The sequence below is a fragment of the Acanthochromis polyacanthus genome, chromosome 7 (assembly GCF_021347895.1).
Source record: "Acanthochromis polyacanthus isolate Apoly-LR-REF ecotype Palm Island chromosome 7, KAUST_Apoly_ChrSc, whole genome shotgun sequence".
NCBI classification, from domain to species: Eukaryota; Metazoa; Chordata; class Actinopteri; family Pomacentridae; genus Acanthochromis; species Acanthochromis polyacanthus.
Genome location: NC_067119.1, coordinates 33,374,777 through 33,399,627, shown reverse-complemented (window position 1 = coordinate 33,399,627; position 24,851 = coordinate 33,374,777). Strand labels below are relative to the sequence as shown.

Genomic DNA, 24,851 nt, shown 5'->3' with positions numbered 1-24,851 from the left:
GTCGAAAAGCTGCTGTGTAGTCAAAATACCTCCTGTGCTTTCATAGAAAACAAGCAGCAACAACAACAACATACATACATAAAAACATTGTCTTCCCCTCACATCATCACTTCCCAACCTCAGGGGAAGAAATGGCACAGTTAGACTCATAAACAGGTGTCCACCGGCCCCCAGTTTGCAGCGCTTTAATAGCTGTTTGATGTTTTTGATGTCTAGTCAGCTCGATCGTACCTTGCTGCTTGATAATGAGGGCCAATAATGATTCCTGAGCTTGAGGGGTTAATGGTATGTAACCGGCAGAGCTGCTAATTACACGTTACAAACTATTTATCAGAATCTCCATCTGCGCAAGCACCACAACTCTCATTGTGCACGCTAAATTACTCCACGGATTATCATTGTAAAGCAAGTTTCAGTAATTAGGGACCCATACTGCTGTTTTCTTTTTCTGAGAGCACCAAGCGACATCAAGAAGAGAGGAGAAAAATAGGATGACTGGTTAATTTGAGCCTGATATTCAGATTGTTACAGGCCGGATGTGAGGAGGAATTTGCCTCTCCTGGAGAAAAAAAAGGAGACTATAAACATACAAGAAATCAGTCACTGTTCTTTTTCTCTTGCCTCACAAATGTTTATCCTGAGGGGAGTTTACACTCTAAAGTGAGAGGGAGGTGTAAATTGCATTGAGAAGCCCACATTGTCTTGGTGAGACTTGGTGAAGACTGTTTTCTGTATGTTCGGATGGCAGCGAGAGCTCTGTGTGAAAGTTGTGTGAACAGTGTGGTCCAACGGGCCCGTCTCTCCAGCGATCGGTTATTTGAGAAATAACTGTCATATCCCTCAGCCCCAAAGGTGTGCCTGAGACCATGGAGACATGTACCATCTCCTCTTCTTCGCCGTAAATTTTTATTAAAATTACCTTCATTATAAGACAGTGTTCATTATAAAACCAAAAACGCCGGTCTCCCAGGGCCCTGTGGATTAATAAGGACAGCGGTGTATTTTAAGCCGTAAACTCAGCTCCTCACTGTCCTTAATCTCCTTCCTACTTCACAAGGCCAAATTAACACCTCTCCTCAGCTCTGACGGGACCTCATTAGCAAACTTCCAGGGAAAGAAAAGAGGAGAGCAGAACGAAAAAGAGGAGAAGAAGGAGAGAAGCGACCAATGACAGCCACCAGCTCTGGGATTAACCCTTTCTCCTCCTACAGTTCCACAGAAAAACTAGGTCGGCAACGTGTTTCTAATCAGTCGCCTGGTTAGTGATAATTAGAAGGCGAGATTGGACGGGAGAAGAGAGAGAAAGTGGGTGGGGAACATTGAAATGAAAAAAGAAAAGAAAGAGAACCTGTCATGTCGCAAACACTTCAAAGGAGCCGACTTCTCCTTTAGAAGTGGCATGATGAGGGTCCAAATACCATGAGGCACTCCTCTGGGCCTCCGAACTGCAGTGGAGGGGGGGAAAGGACCCAGTTCTTTCCCACGTACATGCATCCTCACACACATGTATGCCAGGACTTTTCTATCATTCACCACCTGTACAGTGCAGCTGCAGGGGAGCTTTAGTCTATCCCAAACCACACAGCCAAACAAGCGCATCCAGCTCCACCTTCTCTTCACATTCTCCCCCTGCAGCAGCAGGTCGAGGTCCCACAGCTTACACTGAGGTCGTGCAGACTACCGCTGGGTAAAGTTCACAAGCTTCTGCAAGCTGTTTGACATTACCAATAAGGTCAAAGTGTATCAGAAAACACCAGAGGATTACATTATTATGGTGTGCCGAGTTGCTCGCTGCACCCCGCGATCAAAAAATAGCTGTGGCTTTTTCCACCACAAGCTGGCTTACTTATCAATGTGCAGAACATAAGCCTGTGGAAGTTACACAAGAGAGACCAAGAGGTACCCAGAGAGGCCCGCAGCTAACAAGGAAAAAAATCATCGCTCATTATCAGCCATCTATTTTATCTACTATGAAACATCTCTAGACTCCCAGTTGTCAGACATCAATGGTGCTTAAATTAATCCTTTGGGTTCCTGTTTGCACAATAAAGATATGGAAGGGTGCTTCTGATATTTGTGCAACTTTACAGTCAGAGTAATTGAATTAGCACAGAAATCAACCACAGAGCACTGCAGAGCGTAGAACTGAATGCGATGGGAACATGGTTGCTTGGGCATAGTCAATTATAAAGCATTTTAAAAAAAAAGCTGCCAATAATCACTTTCAAGAGATCTGAACAATCCACGCTGAGTGTTCTCATGTTTACCAATGATAGGGCTTTCAGGTTAGCACTGACCGGGTGTTTAGGGGGGAGAACGAGACTGGAAACATATTTGTGGTATCATTTCCATAGGCCTCTGCTTTGCGGACCATAACGCAGCTCACAAATGTGATTTATGACCTTGGTTTAATGGCTGGAGCAGAGTCTTGGTAGGTATCAGATGACTTTTTCAATATGGCGACGTCAGAGGGGGCATGGTGAATGCACCATCACAACAGGAAATGAGGGCTTGTCTCAGCCAAGAAAATATGAGAAGCCAGATATCTGATCATCTAATGGCAGATAGATGCTACTTCACTTTGACAGAAAAGGCATCAGTCAATAAGCACCAGATGAGCAGTAACACAAAAGTATGTCATAGATTCCTCGCCCTATCTATCAAATCATTTGGTTTGATAGATAGGGCAATGTACCAGTACATGCAATATCCAGCAGGAGTGTCTCCTTTCAGTAAATTATAATGTGGAACAGACAAAATTAAGGAAATCATCAATAAAATGCTATGACTACTTTGCAATTTCCAAATTCTCAGTTTCATTCTGTACAATTTGTATTCTGTAAAATGCCAGGACAAGTGACTCACCTGGGCTTGGAAACTCTTGAGAACAGGTGCCACCATCTCCCGGACTTCCTATGTACAGACAAAAAAAGTAAGCTCAGTCTCAGCATTTTTCATGGTGCAGATGTTCCACCTGTTTAGGAATCAGATAGCCCCCAGTGAGGCACAAACAGCTCTTCTGCAAGAAAAAGGACTGAAAATCTTTTCTTTTAATGGATTCTCACCATTGCTTCTCTTACCCGGCATGTGTATTTCAGTGAGGTATGTTGTTATAGGGTGTGGGTATTAGTGGTTAAACCTACAGGGTTTGAGTGGGCATGTTTGAAAAGTGGGGCTTTCCAGTAGCTTGCGTTAGAGCTCAGGGATCCAGACTTGTGCGAGCTCTCACAGCCTCAGGTAAGGGGATTGTGCTGCCAGTGGTGACAGCCTGATCCTGTCTTAAACGCCTGTATTATACTGACAAGATTACAGCACTACACTACATACTCTGGCTGAGATAGGCAGGCAGCATAGCAAATAGCCTGAGGGTTCATTTATAAAATATAAAAATATTCTCTTTGACTTCAGCCTACATGTCAATGGATGATCTTTTCAAAGAAGATGATGAAAAAGGACAAAATCATATCTGTATCATTCATAGATTTGGCTTTTCACGTATTCAGCTCAATCTACCTTAACTGCCATTTTGCCTTACAAAACTGAGGAATGAGGTCTTGGCACATTCTAAATGTTAAGCAGAAGAAAATGAGAAACAACACAGTGATGCACAGATGGCATCTCAGTAAGTATTAAAAATAGCACTGAACACCAAATAATAACGGCACGTCAAGTTCTGTATACTGGTAATGTATTATTAGTGCTACAGTGTCAACAATGCATAAGTTAGCATACCATTGTATCAGTTGCAGCTATCAGGTACATACAAATCTTAACAGAGATGGTGGAGTACAAAAGGATAATGCTCTATGTGGCAACATTTGCATGTGTAATGAGTTGTTTATGTGCTAGCTCAATCCACAATTTATGTTCACTAACGGGGTGGGAAAAACAGCAAAACGGCATATATCGTCTCATTTTCTCTTTTTATTATCGGAATTTTGTTGCCCAATATCGATATTTTAATGAAAACATGAAGGCCCTCTAAATAGACTCCCACAACCACTTTGATTTATCACAATCACTTTTTATGACTATTCATGATGATGCTTGAAATGAATGAGGGTAAAGTGAACAGAAGTCAGCTAACTTGTGAGGAAGAAAATGAAACTCGCAGGGGGAAATGGCAGGAAAGCAAATCAGAGAACTAATTAACTGAACTGACACATTATTAAAATTAAATAATAATGATAATACCCATACACACTGACACCACAATGCAGTGAATAATTATAGAATTCCTGTTTTGTTTTTTTACTTTTTCAGGTGTACTTTTTTTTCTTCAACTGCACAGATATTGTGACGTATCATCAATAATGGTTTTGTAATGTATCACATATCACAGAATGGCTGATACCATCGTTATCGTGGTTACCTGTCTTGTTGGTATCAAATCGTAAGCAACTCTGTGATTTTATCAAATATCAAATAAGACTCTTTGTGGAATACTTGAATGTGCATTGCTGACCAGGTGGAGGAATGTGTGAATAGATTTTGGAAAATGTTACTGGCTAGGGGTCACATTCAAAGTATTTAAACTAAGGCTATAGACTCCAAGTTGATACGCTCTAAACCAACCACATTATCATTGGTTTAGATAATCACCTAGCGACTCTCATTAGGAGAAAAATGCCAAATCAGCAGCTCTCTAGGATTAAATCATTCTTTTTGTCAGCAGGACATACTACATGTGATCACTTCTGCATTTTCACAACTTGGAACTTGCTCAACCTAATAGATACTGCTATATCCAACTTATTAGACATTTAGGCTACATTTACTGAATGTTTGCTCGGTACGGCTCTGCGCTAATCGATACCATGCCAAGGAAATCATCAGTGTGGCTGTGTTTTGTGATAACAGATGACAAAAAAATTAGTTTTAACTTTGCAAACAACAACCAACGCAGTGTTACATTTAAAAAGCTAACTTGTCAGTTATATTTCTTAATAGCTCTTGTACTGGTAACACTACTTGATATAGTTCTATTATCAGAAATCATATGAATATTAGCAGGTGCATGCTGATCTACTCCAAGTCTGCTGGAGTTATTGTTATTTCAGAATAACAAGGTTCAAAATTACTTAATATACTGCAAAAACTAGCTTTTTATGCAGCGAAAACGTGTAGATTTTATTTTTCTCATGTACGGTCAACCAATATTTTCTTTGGTTTACTACGGCTCTTCTTAAAACAATATTCATGTGCCATATTTACACTAAAAGTGTAAGTGTCATTATAGTTGTCTCTGTGTTTCACACTGGCCACAAAAAGACCTTCAAAACCATTTTCACTGTGAGTGAGTTGAAAACGAAATTCACAGTCTACATTCTGCACAAAAATGTATTTTAGAGTTTAGCTGAAGATTGTAGATTTTGTCCTTCATCTCCTTCACTGGAAACAGTTAAAGAAGAGATCTCTTCATAGCCAGGCAAAAGGAACAATTAATAGCAACCACGATCAATTTCATATTATATATAAGGGGTTGACAGATGTTTAAATATGCTAGCGTATTCTTTAGAATAAAAAACATGCACTTCTCCCGTGACTCATTTTCCACTGTATATTTGTCTCTAATGAAATATTTTTAAAGAGCAGCACAGAAAGTGTGTTTGCAAAAGCCATGTTGGAAAGCTGGTGCAGTGGGGGACTCATTTTCATCAGCATTCATCACATTGTGTTTAGTCAGAGTCTCGCTCCTTACGGGTTTGGAGAGACACCTGTTCCTGTTACATCACAGAAATTTGGAGAAATATCAATATCAGCTGCCAATTCTGACACCAAGATAACTTTTTCATAAACTGGCGCTTTAGCTTTGGAGTTGAAAGTAAGCAGTGAAGTTGTGCTTACCTTTTGTAAATGAGCCCCTTGGCCTCTCATCACACCCAGCCAGAGGCTAATACTGCAAGGCCTCAGCATTTAAATATTAACTGAGCTACTGGAAGAGCAGGAGGGAGGAGGCTTACCCTGACTTCTCACAAGTGTTGTGCACTGTTAACATACGGTGCACTAATGCAGATTTTACAAAAGAAAGAAATAATTCACCGTTCAAAGGTATATGCGGGGGCTCGAGCAGCGGCAGTGACGCAGACAGTCAGTACCTGCTGAGGAGAAGATGAGGAAAATGGCACAGCTGAGATAATGGGGGGGGTGGAGGGGGTGGGGGGTGGGGGTGCTAGACTCACCTCAGGGACATTTCTCTTGAACTCCCTGCTCAGCTCTACCAGGTGCTTGTGGGAATGTTCGCTCTCCTCTTGTCGACCCGCCAGCTCAGATGCTACAGAGTTTAGCTCCCTCTACAAACACACAAAAGAGAGAGAAACGGTGAGAGGAAGAGAGTGGAGAGAGACGGCACTTTAGGGAGCCTGCCAACGCTCATCCAGTAAAGCTTAGAGTGTACATAAATAAAAATACACTGCTGAATATTAACAATGTAATCCTTCATGATCTCACAGCAGTAATACTTACAGCTAGCCCTGGCCCATAAATAATTAAGCCAAAATAAATCCAATGCCTACAGTAGCAGAAGGCCTTTTAGATAATCAGTATTTGAAATAATCAATACACTTGCAACGGCTATATAGCGCCAGTGAGCGAGAAGGGTGACAGAGGAGAGGGAGAGGGAGAGGGAGAGGGAGAGAAGAGGTGGGGGGAGTCACGTGTGGAGACCCAATAACCTGACAAACACCCTTACAAACACATGGAGCTTCCTTCTGAAATGAAGCGCTGTTTTATAAGCCCGGCCAAGACCTGATTCAAACATACAAACGCCTCACTTGCTGTCGTAATTATCACAGGTCAGATCTATGTTCAGCTTCTTTTCAATGTCTCTCCCATCCCCTGCACCAATCTTTATATTGATCCTGCACAGATTTTCAATACATGACAGTAGCTTCCATAGCTTTAACCAAATTACCCTTTTGCTACAACAACAGCCCTGATCGCTATTCCATTAATGTCTCTGCACATCGGTTTGTTTACATGTCTGTGTTATACCAAATGAGAGCTGCACCCCAGCAACATGTCTGATCCACTATTCAAAGCGGTCTGTGTAGTAGGCCCTTCATCAGAACCTTGCATTCATGCTGGACTCAGCTGCACCACATGCCATCCGCAAATCCGATATTATCGATCAGTCATCCAATTCCCGGCTCTTTCAGCAAACAGAAAAAAAAGGAAAACAAATTCCAACTCTACTTTGCTGTGCTGAGCAGTGCTGGAAATAGGCAAGTGTATATTCATCCCCTCTTCGTTTTGACTGTGATTATCAGTAATTGATGAGGATCTTCTCTTGTAACTGCTGGGTTACAATATAAAAAGTGGAGTAGGGGATTCAATTACCACTGTGAATTTATATATGACGCCGGGAAATTAAATTGACTGTGTTTTAATTAATCTGCAGTCTTACTTAAAGGCAATTTAATAAATCATCACATAAGGAAAAAAAAAAAGACAGAAAATGGAAAGAAGAAACTTCAACAGCCATGGCCTCGTGGGATAGTGACAGTCATTTGGCCAGAGAAGCAGGCTGTTAATTGAAGGGCTGCTGGTTCAAGTCCCTAGACTGGCAAGTCAGAAAAGTGGACTGGTGAAAGTAGTGGACAGTCCGACAGAGGCAAGATGCTATATGCGGAGACGCGACAATGTTACTCAAGCCAGACCAACATGCCAGCTGGCCCATACTGACCTATCGTAGAGATATCAGAGTTGGTCAACATGAAAGGTTTTTTTTTTAAAATTTTCAGAACATGATGCAGAAAAGGATTATTTGATTAATTTAGTTAATTTATTTTGTACAGCAGAGAAGCTCTAACTTGCATCATAGCTGAGCTGTAAAGTTAATAAACAATAAACAGAATTTTCTTTGTTCAGTCCAACTTTAGCACACGATGTACTGTATTTTCTCTCCCCAAAAATTGGTATCATTCTAATAATTCTAGTGTCACTCAGGCGTCAACTTTACAAGTATGTCTATGAACAAGGCACCCGGTTGATAATGACACAACTAGTATTATTCTATAATGTTGTAATTGCTTGCAAAGACAATACCAAAATAATGGAAGTATATGTGTCAGTCCATTTGTATTTTCTGCCTTTCCTGCCCTGTGTGTGGCATTCAGCCCCAAACCCACTGATCCCTACTGAAGATGGATGTTTTCAAAAAAATGCTCCCGTTTAGTTTAATTTTTTAAACAATCAAGCAATGTTGTTTGCAGGAAATGCTGCTCAGACAGAAATGAAGAGTACATATGAAGGAGACTGATACGCATATAGTGCAGTGTATGCAACTGATTTAGGATAAACTACAGCATCCATGGTAATTGTATTGACAGAATGTGAGAAATGCTTTTTCCGTTTCTTAGAAACAGTTAAATGAAAAGATTAAGATCATTGTGTATGCTACCCTTTGAAGCAACAGCCACTAAGCAAACTCTATAAGTGAGAAATAAAATATATCAGACACAGATGATAATTGTTAGGGGGATCAATCAATTTTAGGTTTCGGTCTTAAAAGAAACAGACAATATCACCCACCTCATCCTTTAAATTGCACATGCTGAAGTGCCTTGGGTCAATGTCTTGCATTATAGGTCACTGCCATAGGTCTTTGAGCAAATTGCTTTGCACAAAACTAAAAATGTTGCAATGTTCCAATGGTGGCATTTGTCTCTGGTGATGACAGGTCAAGTATAAGTTTTCTCTTTTCCTCTTTATAAGCAAAACAAACATTTGATTCCAACCGCTGTGTGTCTCCTTTAAAAATCTCAAGTTCTACACTACAAATATCCCAATATTTAGGATATATTTGGTTGGTGGAAAATGTGTCACTCCTTGTAAATGGTGCTGTCACTGAAAAAGGCCATGGCTATGCAGCATAAGGCGACAGGACTTTTATAAATTCCTGTTAGTCCTTACAGTCCATCTGGGATGAGCCTTCCCAGAGATTAGAGAGTGGGCTTTCAGAAGTCGGCCAACCTCCACTAGATTCAAATGGCCCCAGACCGGCTAATCTTGCCAAGAGAAAATTCCTCTAGAAGTGACTTTGAGTGGATTTTATAAGTACTTAAGATATAACTGTGTGGTGAATCTAAGTCTGCCAGTGCTTCAGCGGCCTCAGTGTAGAGCTGGGTTCACTTTTATTGCAACTCAGCTGATGAGAATGGTGGATACTCATGCAGTATGCAAGTCAAACAGTGCAATCATTATGGCATGGTTATTTTGAAAGCATCCCCACAGTTTCTAGACCATTACGAGGGAGGAGAGTCTGGGCAACAGCCCATCAAATGAAACCAACTGCCTGTCTTTCTGAAAAGAAGTGAGGCAGAACAGACTGTTTGCTACTTTGGTTGTATTGCTCAGACTGATGATGGGAGCAACTGCACAATACAGTGTTGCTGAAACAGTTTTGCTATCTCAGGAGACAAACGATACCAAAGAAGATAGTCCTTTTCTTCCTAATCAGATGTGATCCATTTCAAGCTACAAACAAACATGTTTGAGATCCCTAATGAAACGGACTTATCTCCTTTCATTATACTGAGTGTCATCCTTTCAGAAATTATTTGCATGAACATGTAGATGCTTCTGATGTCTTTAAAATGGGAAAAGGTGGGTTGCAACTAGTTGTGCAAAGAGGAGTTTCTTGGTAATCATTTGACAGGTTTTAAAAAGGACGATTGGGACTAAATTTTTAGTGTGTGGCAGTCGGGTCAATACAGAGTTCCTGTCATTAAGCCTCTGCCAGTCAAACATCCAGCCATAATTGATGAGTTTCCCCTGGGGAGGGCGGAGCTGTCATTGGGGCTAGAGCGGCAGGAAAGAGGGATTTTGAGTGTGGAACAAGTCCTGGTGAGCTCAAGTCAATATGCAAGGCGAAAGCAATCTTGGTGACTTCTGACTCAAAAACAAAAGACCAAGAAACAAGAAGCTTATTGGTTTCAACAGGACAGACCTGCAGCCTATTGGCAGTCTGTAAATGGACTTGAAGCTCAATGACCCGACGAACTCAAAAAAAAAAAAAAGCTGTGAAACCATGACGCATATATCCTTTGGCTTACAAAAGCCAGCTATGGCCTTCTGACACTGACTGAAGCCCTCGTGTGATCTGACTTGCAGCCATTTATGCTGCATTGAGAGGTCTCAGGTTTATGCAAGTGTGTTAGTGCCAATACTGCAGGCACTAGTCCCTTCAGATTCTATTAAGTGAGAGAAAAAGTGGCAAAGAAAATGGAGGCCAGTTGTGGCAACAAATCTGTAAAAAGAAAAAAAAAAGTATTGAGGATTATGACATAAGCTAGTTGTCAAGTAAGTCATGTTTCATTTATATGACGGGAGACAATTCATGTATATTGTACACAAAGGCAGCAAATGCAAGTTAAAAACTCTGTAGTTAAATCCAGCAAAGACAATTGGTCATAACAAAAATCAGAGCAAAATGATGAACTGTAACAATCTGTGCAAGTGGGAATGTTTTAGGCAAAATGCGGGGCTCACTAATGTATTGTGTTGGAGTAGATTTGACATTGATTCATTAAGCCTAGCTCATCTTGATTACATCTGTAGTGGTAAGCTATTTTCTGGCCTTTCACAAAGACAACCCATGGTGGAAAATGTTGACAACTGGGGGAAAAAAAACTACCAAGGTACTGCAATGAGGTAGACTGAGTCAAAATCACTATTGTGTGCACTGGGCTTGGACAGCACAAATTAAAGAGGGAAAAATAGGAAGGAGGAGGAGAGAGGGGAAAATGCAGATGGGGTATTATTTTTCTTTTTGTATCCCATCTAATTGCAATCATAGGCAGATGTCTGAAAGTGTGACAGCATCAGCAGAATTGCTGCTGAGAGCACAGAATCTTTGTCTAAAAATAATCAGACATTCTGTGTGCTGCTGTTTGTTATAATGGTAATCGATGCTGGAGGCTTTGAATTCCATCAATTTATAGATCCACTCTGTTCTGCCTGGTGACTGTACTGCCTCACAACCCCCACCGCATACGCACACCAACGCAACAACACACACACTTGCACGCAAGGTCTCGTTCAAAAGAGTGGTTAGGCACACATGCGTGCACAGAGACACATATGCGCTGACATCCGCACACGGGGGCTGCAGCAAAGCAGAGCAGGGACCAGTGTGTGATTAAGATAAGTGTAGTTTCCTTTCATACATTCCTTATCACCTCCCATTCTCTGTGAGGCACAAGATTGTCCATAGCTGCCTCAGATTAGCCCCGCATCTCAGACGCCACATTTGAGAGGGCGGACTGATCAATAAATCAAATCACCACAATCAATGGCCCCAATCACTGCAGTCTAGTCTGGCCTCAACATTATTACTGGCAACCCCCCTAGCCAGTGAGGGAGGAGGGAGCTGTTTGGTAGGGAAGGAGTGCAGGGAAAAGGCGCACATTGGCGTCTGTCCATATGAAAGATCCAAAATGAACTCTTATCTGGCCTCCTTGAGCTGAGCATCAGTTAAGGGCACTGCTGTGCAGTGTGGGTGTTGGACTGTCCAGACAGAGCCAGGCGGGAGGAGCCACTGACCTCCGTGACCCTGCACTAGGAACGTGAGCTGAGCACGCGGCTTCTGACAGGGAAGCACTGGGGGGCTGCTATCACCTGGCATCTCCCTCCATCTGTTTACCCTAGACCGCTGCTCCTTCACTTCTACTCTCCATCAGATTGGCTAGAGCTGCTCCAATTCACACCATCATCACAGTGTTGTTAGACCACAGCACACCTGGGTCAAATACTATGTGCGTTTAATTCTGAAAGTTGGTTCTAAACTGTGGTGCGTGCCACATGGCTGGAGGTTACCCCATTACAACTATCATTTGGAAGAGGTCAGTTGTCAGGCATTTTGTCAATTAAAAAAAATACAGAAGTCACATCTGAATTTGATTATAAATATTCAAATGCTGAAGTAACCATTGTAGCAGTCCTTGATCAAGTGGGTTTTTCATGAATTGCAGGGTTAGTGTTCTGACTATGGCAGCAAAAAAAAATAAAAAATCATTAAACATGCACATGCGTCTTCTGCTTTCCTATCCTGGCAATCATCTCATGACCCCCTCCGATTTATCTTGTGACCACTTGTGAGGTCCTGACACCAAGGCTGGAAACCCCAGCTCTACAGATTACTTGCACAGCCTGCACCTGTCCACTTCATAGCAGCAATGCTGCCTGTACTTTGCAGAAATATGTAGGTAGTGTATAGATGGTGAGGACTTACCAACGAAGAAAATCACATTTCATTTTGACACCTCTCTAAACTCTGGACTGGAAAGTCTGATAAATCATCCAAAATAATTAATCCCCAGTCAGTCAGGCTGTCTTCAAACAGCATGCTAAATCTTACAAAAGGAAGGAGAAGCGTGTGAGCGTTACAACCATCAGCAAAAGGTGTGACTGGTGTTGTCAGCCATTATTCGTCATACCCTGCTTCATTTAGAGAGTTTTTGGCGCCTGATGCACCAGAGCACAGCCTACTTGTCAACACTTCTCTCGCTTTAATTCCAACGCGCACACTTGGACACACATGCACACACACATTTTTTATTTCTTACTAATGTACAGGTAACACATTTTAGTATGATCAGGGGGGCTCTAATCTCATTTATTGTCAAGTCTTGTTCAAAACAGTATCAAGAGGTATCATGAAAACATCTTATTACAGCTCTTTCAAACAATCCTCTATCCACTGTGAATCCAATGAATAACTTTAAATGTCCTCCAATTAGAATCTTCAAATTACAATCTATGACTGAATGCTCCAAACGAAGGCCAATTACAACACCTTATATATCATCATTAAGGCCGACCATTGTTCTGCTCCTTTCAAACTCTGTGGTTACAATCAGGGTGTCTATTGTCATTGGTTGGTACATGCAGGGTGACTAATTACACAGTCCTATGATTCATTAGCAGACTAGTGGGTTGAAACCTGAGAGAAGACACGATAACCTCAGTCGGCCAAATGATCGGTTCAAATGGGGATGTGAATATGAAAGAACAGGGAGGTTTTACATAAAAGAGCAGCTTGAGCTGGAAAAACAATAACCTTCAAAACTGAAGTATTTTCAGAGGGGTTCTGGAAAAAATTAGGAGAGTAGCAACAGTGTCGAACTTGAACAATAAAATTGGGGACAAGGTTTGTTTTCCTGTTTCGTTCAAAGTGGGAAACGAGGAGTGCACTGCAGGGGACTTATTTCTGTGAAGCTTCACCATTGAGGTCAGCTAGTCGGAGAGGAGGAAGGCTCCATGGATGCAGCCATCACTGCGATGGCCCACTTTCACCTGAAACGACGAGTTGCAGCGATGCAACACAGCTAACCTGCAATTGTTTATTCTCTCTTAAGAAATGTCAATCTGTTCGCTCTCAGGTGTGCTGCTCTTCCTCTTGTTTTTGTTGTTTTCTCCCCCCTACTCTCTCCGTTTTCCCTTGTCGATTGCAGCAAGATCAAAGCGACGCCGCTGGAAGAATCTAAATATTTCAGGTGTGGAGAGAGGGCTGTGTTTCACACCACCTGTGTAGCGCTGAGAGACAGGTCCCTCCTCTCGCTCAGACTCAGTTAGCAGGGCCCCTGGGGCCCGGCGACATAAACCAGGGCCACCTGTCTGAGAGAGAGGGAACACTCCTTTACCCTCCTTCTTTCCATCGCACTTTCATTTTACAGCATTTGAACCAAAAATAAATTAATCTAAATAGAGCGGTGAGAGTGGGAATAAAACTGGTGCTGACAACAAGCAGCCGAGAGCTTTGAGCACCATCACAAAGACTCGAAGATCTGGCAAGCGAGTTCGGCTGCCGCAGAATGGGAGCAGCCACTTGAAAGGGCAGTTTATACATGAATCATTTTATAATTTGCCCTGTTGTGCAGCAGAAGGTAGCTCTCATATATTAAATGATGAGCTTGGTCAAGAGAATCACCAGGACTATTTTCTGCCATAACATAGCACACAGTGTGGAGTTGGTCTGTGATATGATTCTCATCACATCATCAGGGCCGTCATTTCTGACCCAAAGCAAATAAAAAGTATCCCTGATGTCCGCACCAGCCCTACCAGTTTGATGTAGCTGCTCTCCTTGGAGGGCTGTGTGCCTTGACATGTGTGCATGTGTAAGCACTTGTGAAAGCATGTGTGTAAGTGCATGTGTGTGGACGTGTGTTCAGAGGGGCGTGGAGCAGGTTCCACACTACCAGTTTCCAGCCATGTCTCTCAAAAGGGCCGTAAAGTCTTTACAGCAAATTCCTTACATTCATCTGTGTCAGAGCACTCGGCACACATTAGGCGTTTACACGGGAGGAAACACAATCTATTTGATGCTACACTGCCCACACGTCCTGAGCCCTCCTCCTCACACTGGAGATTCACAGTGTTTAACTTCCATTTCATATTCTGAACAGGCAGGCAGACAGGCAGGCGAGTGCAGGGAATGGAGTCCATCTTGCTGTAAATCAGCGTTTAAACACCCAACTAAATGTAATCTGGAAAGAGTCAACAAGAGGGCCTCGCATTATGCTGCTCAAGATATTTGTTTTTATTTATTCTGGAATGTGCAATTGATTTTTGTTGTTCTCCCTAATGATGTATGCAAACGGTGCAGTGAAAAAAGTCACACTTCATTTTTTTCCCTGGCTGATGCAGCTCCCCATCTTTTAATATCAGGGGTGCTTATGAGTACAAGTGGAGGTTAATCTAGGGAGCGGGTCATAGTCAGTTGGCTCTTTGTAAATGTCAGCTGGGAGATCCAGGCCTTTCTTATTACTACACTAAACCAACAAAGCTGACGGCTCCGAGACGGATGTGTGACTTGGAGGTGTCTTCCTCCCCACTTCTCACCACCATCACGAACCAGCCCCATCACAGAAAACCTTATTAATCAATCGATTTATCGCCATAAATCAGGCCAGGCTTTGATTATATCAGCAAGTCATGCAATCAATCAATTAGTCGGGACCTAGCGGCCCAATTTGCCTAAAGAAAGATGAATGCTCCCCCACATCATCCATTTGGTTGTCCGTTTACCCATCAAACACGGCTGCTGTTGACTCCCAGGCCCAACATGCATCCTTTTATTGATTTGTGCAGATTAAACTTGCAAAAGAATCAAAGGACACTTAACTGACTGGGAATAATTCTGCCTTCATTTGTAGCGCAGTATGTTCTGTGCTGTCGTTTGATAGTGTTGTCTAATATCATCAAAACAACAAAGTATGAATATTAAAATCCAGAATTCAGAGTTCTTATGACTGATCCAGCAGATGGAAGCGACAGCTAAGGAGGATATTGCTTCCAAGTAACTAAAGCCACTCTGAGAAAAATGTGGCACAATGGGGCAAATCATAGATTATTAGCAGTCAACTCTACCCAGGTTTATATGGCAAGGCAAGGGGGACCAGGGGGACTGAGCGAGGAAACAGCTGGATGAACAAATTGCGGAAAACATATGTACAATGACATATTTGTTTCATATTTTATCCCTACTGTGAATTCCAATCCACACTGTGACACCAGCTGCCTCGGTCCAATGCTTCCCATCTGCAACTCTGTGTCAGGATGTCTCCCAGGATGGGCTGGGAAACTTTGGGGACGACAAAAACCGACAGGAGCAAGTAGAGCACGACAGAGTGGGCTGCTAGAGCCTCAGCGTGCTTCTCCCCCAGCGGCAGGTTGGAATGTGGCAGACTGCGGAGAGAAAAGAACACTGGGTGCTCCCCAGGGAGAAAATCTGTGGTGGGATTAGAGCCTCACCAGACCTGGTTCTGCTTCACACCCTCAGACCCTGCTGTGTTACAGCCAGGGAGGCCAGCAAGCTATCTGTGGGGGCTTTACAGTTCTGCCCAATCTCCCCAAGTCTCACCATGTAATTAGAGATAAAGACAGAGGGCTCGGCTACTCAACCTCAATTCTCCCAGCTTCACACAAGGCTGCCCACCCATAGCCCCCAGAGGAAACCCCACAACACTACCACTACACCAGCACCTGTGTACGATTGCTAGCTGCAAACCCCATCATCTCCCAACCAACTGTTCCACAGACTAAACAGTCAAGATACTACAAGGTACGGTACATGATCATGATTGATTGGCGTTCAATTGTGAAATGGCCTGAAGTTGCTACACTATGACTCACAATGGCGGCATGCTTTTATGACACCATATTCCACATATTATGTGTGTTGAAGAGGTTTCATATTGTAAAAATTTTCAGGTAAACAATAACCACAGTAAATAAGTAATTTTTCTTCATATGTAAAACTTTATCCAGACAAGGGGGAAAAATTTAGAGGAGAAGGCAGAGGAAGAACTCTCGACTATATTCAAGAAACATAAAATTATACTATGGAGGGATCCATTATTCATCTCAGATACATTTTTCATTTAAGAGAGGGCTGGATATGAGCAATGATGAATGCATCGCCCAGGATGCAATTTGTATGTAAAATAACAGAAGATTACAGAATATGTTTTAAGTGCAAATGCAGTTTGTTGCCATCTAAGTAGAAAATGCATTCCTACCAAAAGGAATAAGACCTGAGCCCGATGATACTGCCTCATAAAATCACTTAGCCCATAGCTAGGCCCCTCGCCAGTCCTTAGAAAGGGTCACAATGAGAAGCTCAAATGATGAATGAGCCAACTGGAGTAGATTTTCATTCATATAATTTACACTACCTCTTGGCATGCCATTTGAAAATGTGGGATAAGCAAACCGAATAACTGAGGCTAATTCAACTCACATCCAGCTCAGCAGCACACTTCCTTGAAATCCACCCTTCTGCACTGAACATACACATGCAGACGCACTGTTAGAAGCAAGTCTACGCACAAGTGCACACAAACACACAACAGTGTTTCGCTGCCTACCAGGCATCCACATGTTCCTCTCAGGACTTGCTCTCTCCTCATCAGCTTCACTCGCTGCACACCGTTTCAATTGAGTGCGTCTCAAAGACACACAAAGAGCCTTCCCCTGCATTCACAGTACAAAGATTGAATACAGCCCCCTAACACAAGACATGCCCACCACAGAGCATGTAATACAACTCATTACCGGGTACACAGGGTGTAGAGGGCTGTGATGGGAGAGACAAGCACAACAGGGAGAGAACAGGGGGCCTTACACCAACATCTCCATCTTTCTTCACAACTAACAGAGCTCTAAAATCAGCCTTAATAACTAAAACAATCCCATTGATTTTTGTAGGTTCTCTGAAATAAGTGGTGGAATTGAGAGGAAAACCAAAAATACTGTTTACACTTTGGGTGAAAGCGCCACACAGCCTGCAGGCCCTCGGACATCCCTTTTACATGATGGCTAGCACTCAGAGGTTATTTAAGGTCTGAACTGCAGCTTCCCCTCCTGCCTCTCCCAATCAGTGGTTGACCCACAACCAAACTATGTCCAATCACAAAGAAGCAGGGGGACAGTGTATCTGGGTCAGCCACATTGATCTCAGTGCTGCACTGCATGGCTCTGGGGTCAGGTTTTCGTGTGCTGACAACAGGGCACTAGGCTTGTTGCACGTGGAGGCAGAGAGAGGAAGCTGGGTTTGTAAGGTAGAGAGGAAGCAGGACGCAGAATCGGCTAATCCACCACTGCACACGGCCTCATGAACCTTCTCTAACCTCAGGGCAATCGCATGACCTGAGGCAAAGCATTACACACATTAAAAAGACATGAACTTCAGAGCATCGGAGTTTCAAGCACGCAATCAATGGGGCCACAGGTGCAAACATTTTCTGCACTGCCAGTGGAATGCCCTACCCCCCTCCTAGGATTACAGTGGAACCTGTTTTTGCACTGTGTTCATGTTAATGTCAGCAATAATAAAGACCTGCAGCAAAAGAAACAATAAAAAACTAGTGCAAGCTGGAGACAGCTTTTGGAGGTGGGCTGGAAACAGCGCGGGGAGTCGGGAGAGAGGGCAGGATGTGTGGAGTCTGTCAACTTCTCCCTGTCTGCTCCTGTGTTCGCTCGCCTCAGACTGAGGGGAGCAAATGGGCCTAATTCACACTGGCTATGTGTGAGTGTCTCTGCTGTCTAGTAGCAGGAGCGGGAATTAGATCTATGGTTTGTAGCCTTCATCCCTTCCCAGACAGACTTGTTCCGGCTCAGAGGCGCTGCCTAATCCGCACCTCTCTCCCGCTTGCACTCCCGGAAAATGACTTCACACAGCTGCCTCAAACGCCCAACGCAGCAATTCTCATCTGACTGAACTCCCCCCATTCCAAAAAGAAAAAAAAAACGCAGCAGACCTCCCATAGCTCATTTAACATACCAATTCCTCCCCAAAGCCCACCCTACCTCCCTCCTAGGAGATGAAAACAACAAGGAAAACAACTAGAGCCCCACTTGATAATTTAAGGGCTCTTTTCTCCAGAGAGCTGTCAAAATCAGCAGTACAGTGGGAGGAATTCAAAGTGTATGGGGGTACCCTGATTGAGCAGTGGTGAGTCGCTGGTTTCAGATTTGTATGTGACTATTACTAGTCACATATATGACAATGTTGAAACAGTCTAGCTATGTGAGTAACCTGAGGGTATCCGGCCACTTCAGTTCGTTCTTGATCCTCTCTGCCTGCATCCATCTACCCATACCCACAAACTGATGAGATGGAAATTAAATTGAATGTCAATTCAAAACAAGGACTCTGGGAACACAAAGCCATGTGAGTTCTCACATTAAAACCCAGATCTTAGCCAGGTGGTTTCTTCTAGTTGTTGTCAATGACACAATCATACTAGATAGACCAGGCGGATGCAAGAGGCTTGCTCCCAGGCACAGTGGCCCACTTGGGTCATGGAGGGTAACTCTGTATAATGGCAGGGCCACTCAGACAAACACTCCAGCCTTGAGGACAGGAAACGAGGAGAGGTCCTTCTGATGAACCAAAGCCTACCTAACGGCTTTCATCTTTATGAATACCCCACCTTTCAGACCCTGCAATGACACCTCGTACTTCTTTGCCTATTTTTGTCCGTTCTCAGCGCTACCATGACAAAAGATGCTGCTGGTAAAAAGTGACTATCAGGTCTTCAAGAGCCATTTCGCATCTGCAGGGAAAGCTAAATTAAATGTACTTTAAGACAGAAAAAGATGTAAAAGTAAAAGCGGCCAACATTGTCTTCCATATGCTCAAATTGAAGCATTTCTAAGCAGTCAACTGATGCTGCGGTAATGCAGTCTAGTTCTCAAGAACTCCTTAGGCAGCAGTGAGAAACAAGTGATATTACAAGAAAAGGAGAATGATTAAAGCCTAATATGGCATAGTAGAGAGGGGAGAGAGAGGTGATTTATCCCTTCACGGCCTTTTGACACTAAATTAAACTGTTGAGTCCATTCCCCCGTGCCAGCTAGTTATCTTTCCAGGCTAATTTAACACTATAATTTACATTCCATATAAAATACATCCTGATGTGGTGCTGTCAAGGCCGTACATCATTTGCAGAGAGTGCTCCAGTTTCAGTGAAAAGGACAGAATTAGATCATATTCATGATGCAATTAAACACTTCAGTGGGAATCGATGTAAAACCGATGAGCCCTGAAAACAATGCATATGGCTGAGAACATTAGAACACATTACCTACCCTTGGATCCCTCGCTCCACAGACGCAATTTAAAATCCTCCACTACTCCACTCTCCATCTCTCCAGATTCATAACGCACAGCGATAATAAATGAATTTTTCACAAAATTATTCAACTACTAAATTGCCCATGGTAACTGAGTATCAGATGAAAGTGATGTGAATTATTAAGTAGAGAAACTGTTTGTTCTCACCATGGGTGTAATCATCGGCCAAATGAGGAAAAGAAGGGGCGCAAGAGGGGCAGGTTACAGTAAAGGGAGATCTCATAATAAACATCAGTGTTGATGTAAAAATGGGAAAACTCTGTCTGCCGCCTCGGCCTCCAGCTGGGATGATGGTATCGACCAATTTCCCTAGGGCGGTAGTGTGGGTTTTCTTATGGATACAGAGAGCAGAGAGGAGAACATTACGAGGCATTACTGCTGCACATTCTCATGTAAAACTGGCAACAGGCCCTCTGTAGCTGGCAAACCACTGCAACAGCCAGCCAGTGTTACACCACCTCACCACCTTTTACATAATCAGACAGACAGCGCAGCAGACCACACACTCACACCGCTCCAATCCAGATCACATCAACTACCTGTCACACTCCTCTCCACAGCCATCAGACTCACTTTGATTGGCTTAGAAGAACCACCGATTCACAAAAGCTGCAAAAGCTTTGCAAATCAAACCACAAAAATACATTTCTCAATACTATTTGAAGTTTTATCTCCATTAATCACTATTTGCATTTTCTCCTCAACAAACGCGTTTCTGTTTTCAAAGCCCAAACTTGTTGATAGTAAGACAGTAGACAAATGTAATGAAATTCAGAATTTAAGAGCCATACAGGGGGCAGAGGTACAGCAATTTGTAACCATTTCTGACAGGATGAGTTGGCCTCTCCAACTGAAACAGTAATTATGCTTAATGGTCCTTTAATCTGTCCATCAGGCAGGAGGTGAGCAGCCGGGTCAGCCTAAAGTGCTCCAGGCGTCACAGTGTGTCAGGGTACAGTCGGGGGGGTGAGGTGCTCCACGAGGAGTGCCAGGGCCGCTCGCTTCACCACACAACATCAGCTGGCAGCAGGACACAGGTCTCCCTCCAACATACACATTAGTCAACACATCACCCACCTACCGACCGCCTCCTGCATAAAAATGCTTACAGCTGGGCTACAGAGCAGCAGCAAGAGAGAAACATGTTCCCTGGATAAGTATGAAGTGAACAAATGAGCGAGGAGGAGTGTGGGCCCCTGACAAGTTTGATCTAATTTGATGAAATCCTAATCATCCAGGACAGGATGACTGATGTTAAACTCAGTGTTTTGATGAGAATTCTGAACTATTGTGTCCAGCTGGTACCCTGGCACTCTGCCACCACGATTAATCTGTAACTCTGAAAGGATTTCTTTTGGTTTTTCCACAGAATCACAACTAATGAAAGTGGGGTTGGAGCTCAGCTAATTCCAGTTCACATTAGAAATCCCAGGTCATGTCCCCTACATACCTCGACAGTCACGCATGTCTGAGCGGCCCTATACACAGACAAAGCCAGGGTGGAGAGAGCATTCCAAGCAGAAAGATGGCACTGGGTGAATCCCAAAAGTAACAGCAAAGACACAGAGCCCATACAAAAACAAGGGTGAACAAATAGTACCTTTGTACCCAGAGTCATTTGTACCCAACTCAGGCGCCTGGCTATCTCAGAGCCCGGCAGATAGAGCTCCTAGTCCCAGCTATGCATCTGCACTTGTGCTGTATTTGTTATCTTGGACAAGCATTCTCCCTCACCGTTTCACTGGCCAAATAGAGAGGGGGGAGAAAACGAATCACTCCTAGACCTACTCCTGTTGTTCCCTCAGCTGTCAACACTTCTCACAGACTTCACCCCCGCCTCGCCACATCGATACAGAGAAGTGACTGCCGTTTGCTTTATGATTGCCTTGTTTTATTCTCTCGGCCGGGCTTTTTCTCAGCCTTCAGAGCTCTAATCAGACCGCCTTGCCTGGACAACAGAGCCATTGTCTCTTAAAGTGAAAGAGGCAGTGGATCAGTGAATCCCTTTCCATTTTCCCGCTTTATTAGCCCAGCGGCACACTACTGTTTATACTAGTGGGTATTCTGTGTTTGCTGAGAACAATTACAGTATGACAAATGATCCGTCAATGCCATCTATCAGGCCAGAGCTGACAGGAATCCTATAGACAGGGCAGCCATTCGTCCCCCGCTCCCCATCTCTGGGGTCCCATGCTTTAGTATCCATGACAACGTGCAAGCCACTTGCCACGCTTGCCACTTCACAGTGAGAGATGAGCGCCCGTGAGTGGCTTTGAAAATTAGCCTTTGACACCCCATGTTCCAGTGCGCTCCCACCCTCCTAGCCTACAGTCCAGCCCCTTTGGGGGGCCTCGGAGCAGTCCCATCCCCTTTCCACATTCAGGCTCACAGAAACACAAAGACAGACACATAGCTAGGCGCTACTATAAACACACTTCTCTATGTCTCACGGTGTCAGTTTTATTGTGCCTGAGCTATATGATTCTCAACATTAACCTCACAGCTACATTACCTATCCAGCAATGGAAATGAAACAGAAGCACCAACTTGGCCAGCATCCATAAAATAGACTGAAAAATAAAATGGGTGAAATAGAAAGAGAAAGGTTGAGAGGTGCCTGAATGCACATGAGCTGCCAGCACATTATCAAACAGAGCCAAGTGTCTGACCCCTCCATCCCTCGTTTCATAAATGATTTTCTGGAAAAGTTCTATATGTCAAAAATACTTTATTAAATGCTAGAGGTAATATAAAGTATATGTTTTAGTAAAGAGGTGGAAGCTAACTGTGCATATGGAATTTAAACTAAATACTATGATGGGGAAAAAAAGAGATTTTAGCAGTGACTATGACTGGAAAATCGAATTACTGCAAGATATAATAAACTATCAGGAGGTCAACCCCAGAAACTTGCACAAAATGCTCAAACATGAATGCAAACAAACTTGTAGATTTGATAAATCACAAGTAAAGTATGAGAGATGTTGTGGGCCAAGCTATGATTTCCATTTGACTACCAGACACACCTCTTTGGGGTTGTGTTTATGCCATAAACTACACTTGGCAGCTGAGGATCATATTACTACCGTGAAAGAAACAAACAAAGCTGTGCAAACGTGGTGCACTGTCAGAAGCAACGGTTTTACGGCTTGTGATTAATCATATTTGGAGAAACATTAAAGGGAAAGGAGGAAACTGGCTCCAGCACTAGGAGGTAAGGGTGTCAACTGATATAACCCACCACTGACATCAAGCAGAGCCAGCTAGCTCATTGATGTGGCAGCGTCTCATTTTCACCAGTTTGGAAGCAGACAGTTTTGCAGCGCCTTGCGGTTCTTAATTATCTTCCGACTTTGTCTAATTCAATCAACACAACTCAGATCTGGCTGCGAAATGGCACTCACATCCCCTCAAGCTCAGCAAGTCAAAAAACACTGAATAAGTGGAACAGTCAAACTGACAAAATGGCATAGCACATGAGAAATAACTGCTATTTTATCTCCCGGGCTGAGACCTCATCCACAGCAGAGGGGGGATGAGGGGAGGCTGAGAGAGCAACCAATCAGCTTTTTGTTTTAAGTTACAAGGCTGCGTTCAGGGGGAACACAGGAGTCAAGTGCTTTGATGACGCTGCAGATGCTGCCTTGCTGAGCAGTGTGAGGTCACTGTGTTACCGCGACTCCTGAGGTCCCTTGCTCAGATGCTTCCTGGGCGAACCTAATATCCTGTTAACACAAATGCATCTAACTACAGTGTCAGATGTCGGGACAGTACACTATTTCACACAACTTCCTTGCGACCATACATTGTTAATAGAATACAAGAGAAACATGCCGGCGACTGTGTGGGCACATGCACACACCTACACACACAGAATTTAAAGGTCATTAGGGATTAAATTGTTTGCCAATTTGCAGTCTACAAAGTGAATGACATAATGAGAGGAGGTGGGGTGGTTGAACTCCCCCCAAAAAATCCTTTTCCACATTACCACTGTTCCCACCCATTCACCTCCCATCTAATTCCAAGGGCCACAGAATTATTAGATTTTGACATTATTAGCTCAAATAGCAGAGAGGCCCTGCTGTCATTATAAAGCCTTTACTTTTGAGCTGACTGCCAAATCTGTTTTGCACTAGCTACAGACTGCCAAACCCAACAATGGCAGATTAGTGAAGCCCTTCTCTTGTTGCAGCAGAGGTTAATATAAAGTGACAGGGCTAAGTCCGCTCCGATTAAGTATGCTGAGAGATATTACGGCAGTTTGTTACATCAGATCGTTATTGGATTAAACAGCATGCACAACAATGAAAGTTTAATTTTAATTTTCGACAGGAATATAAAACAGGCTCTGAGAGCAATCCTGTCAGAACAAAGGCAGTACTACAATACCTTCTTGTTTTTGCTTCCCCCTTTGCCATTACTGGAGTGGCAGACATGAGAAAAAATGATGGTAAGTGAGGATGTCAACCTTTAGATTTTTTCCTCCCTGAAGTTAATGCATTATTTATAAACCAACAAAATTCTACTGCACCAAACAATCCAGAGTCTGATATACTAAAGCATAAGAAGGTACATCGGGAATCAAAAACTATATGAGTGATTTAATTCCCCCCAATCCTCCCCACTGTTTATTGGTGTGGTCACGTACTGCTGGGCGGCACGCAGCGATAGCCCAGTTGGCCGGTGCATTGTTAGCTCTGCAAGAGGTCACTGCACCTGACCAATAAGCTGTTATTAATCCTCACAGAGTCATCCATTAGCCCATCCAATTTTTATGACCCTCTTCTTTATTAGATGGGCTATCAGCTGTCCATATCTGGCAGAATTATGGACTTCCTCATCCGGGCTGCAACACTCCCCTTTTCCCAGAAGGTGTTGGCGCGCTGGGCCAGGTACAGTGAACCTGAAGCCCGGCCAGGGGAGCAAGGGTGGGGGGAGCTGAATCTGCCAGTCTCCTGGGGTATTCCCCACTGTCCTGTTACCTCCGATAAATCTCAGTGCTTTACGATTAGGTACATAAAATGAGTCATAGATCTGGACGGTAAATAAGAGCTTGTCAGTGGGGCTGACGCCAGGCCCAGCTCCTCCTCCACCTCCTCCTCTGCCAGATAGTCCCTCTGTACCCCGGCCATCAGACTGCTGCTATTGAGCTGGGGCTAAAAAGGCTCCAATAAATAAGCCTGATATTTCCCTCAGGACTTCTTCG

At 43.5% G+C, this 24,851-nt stretch overlaps 1 protein-coding gene across 1 annotated transcript in view; it reads right to left on the bottom strand.

Annotated features, from left to right (window-relative positions):
* The window catches only part of cux2b (cut-like homeobox 2b), an 86,116-nt gene that overhangs the window by 53,096 nt on the left and 8,169 nt on the right, over positions 1-24,851 (bottom strand). Inside the window, 2 exon segments of the mRNA XM_051950729.1 lie at positions 2,866-2,913; positions 6,183-6,293. Coding sequence (XP_051806689.1) covers positions 2,866-2,913; positions 6,183-6,293 — 159 coding nt within the window.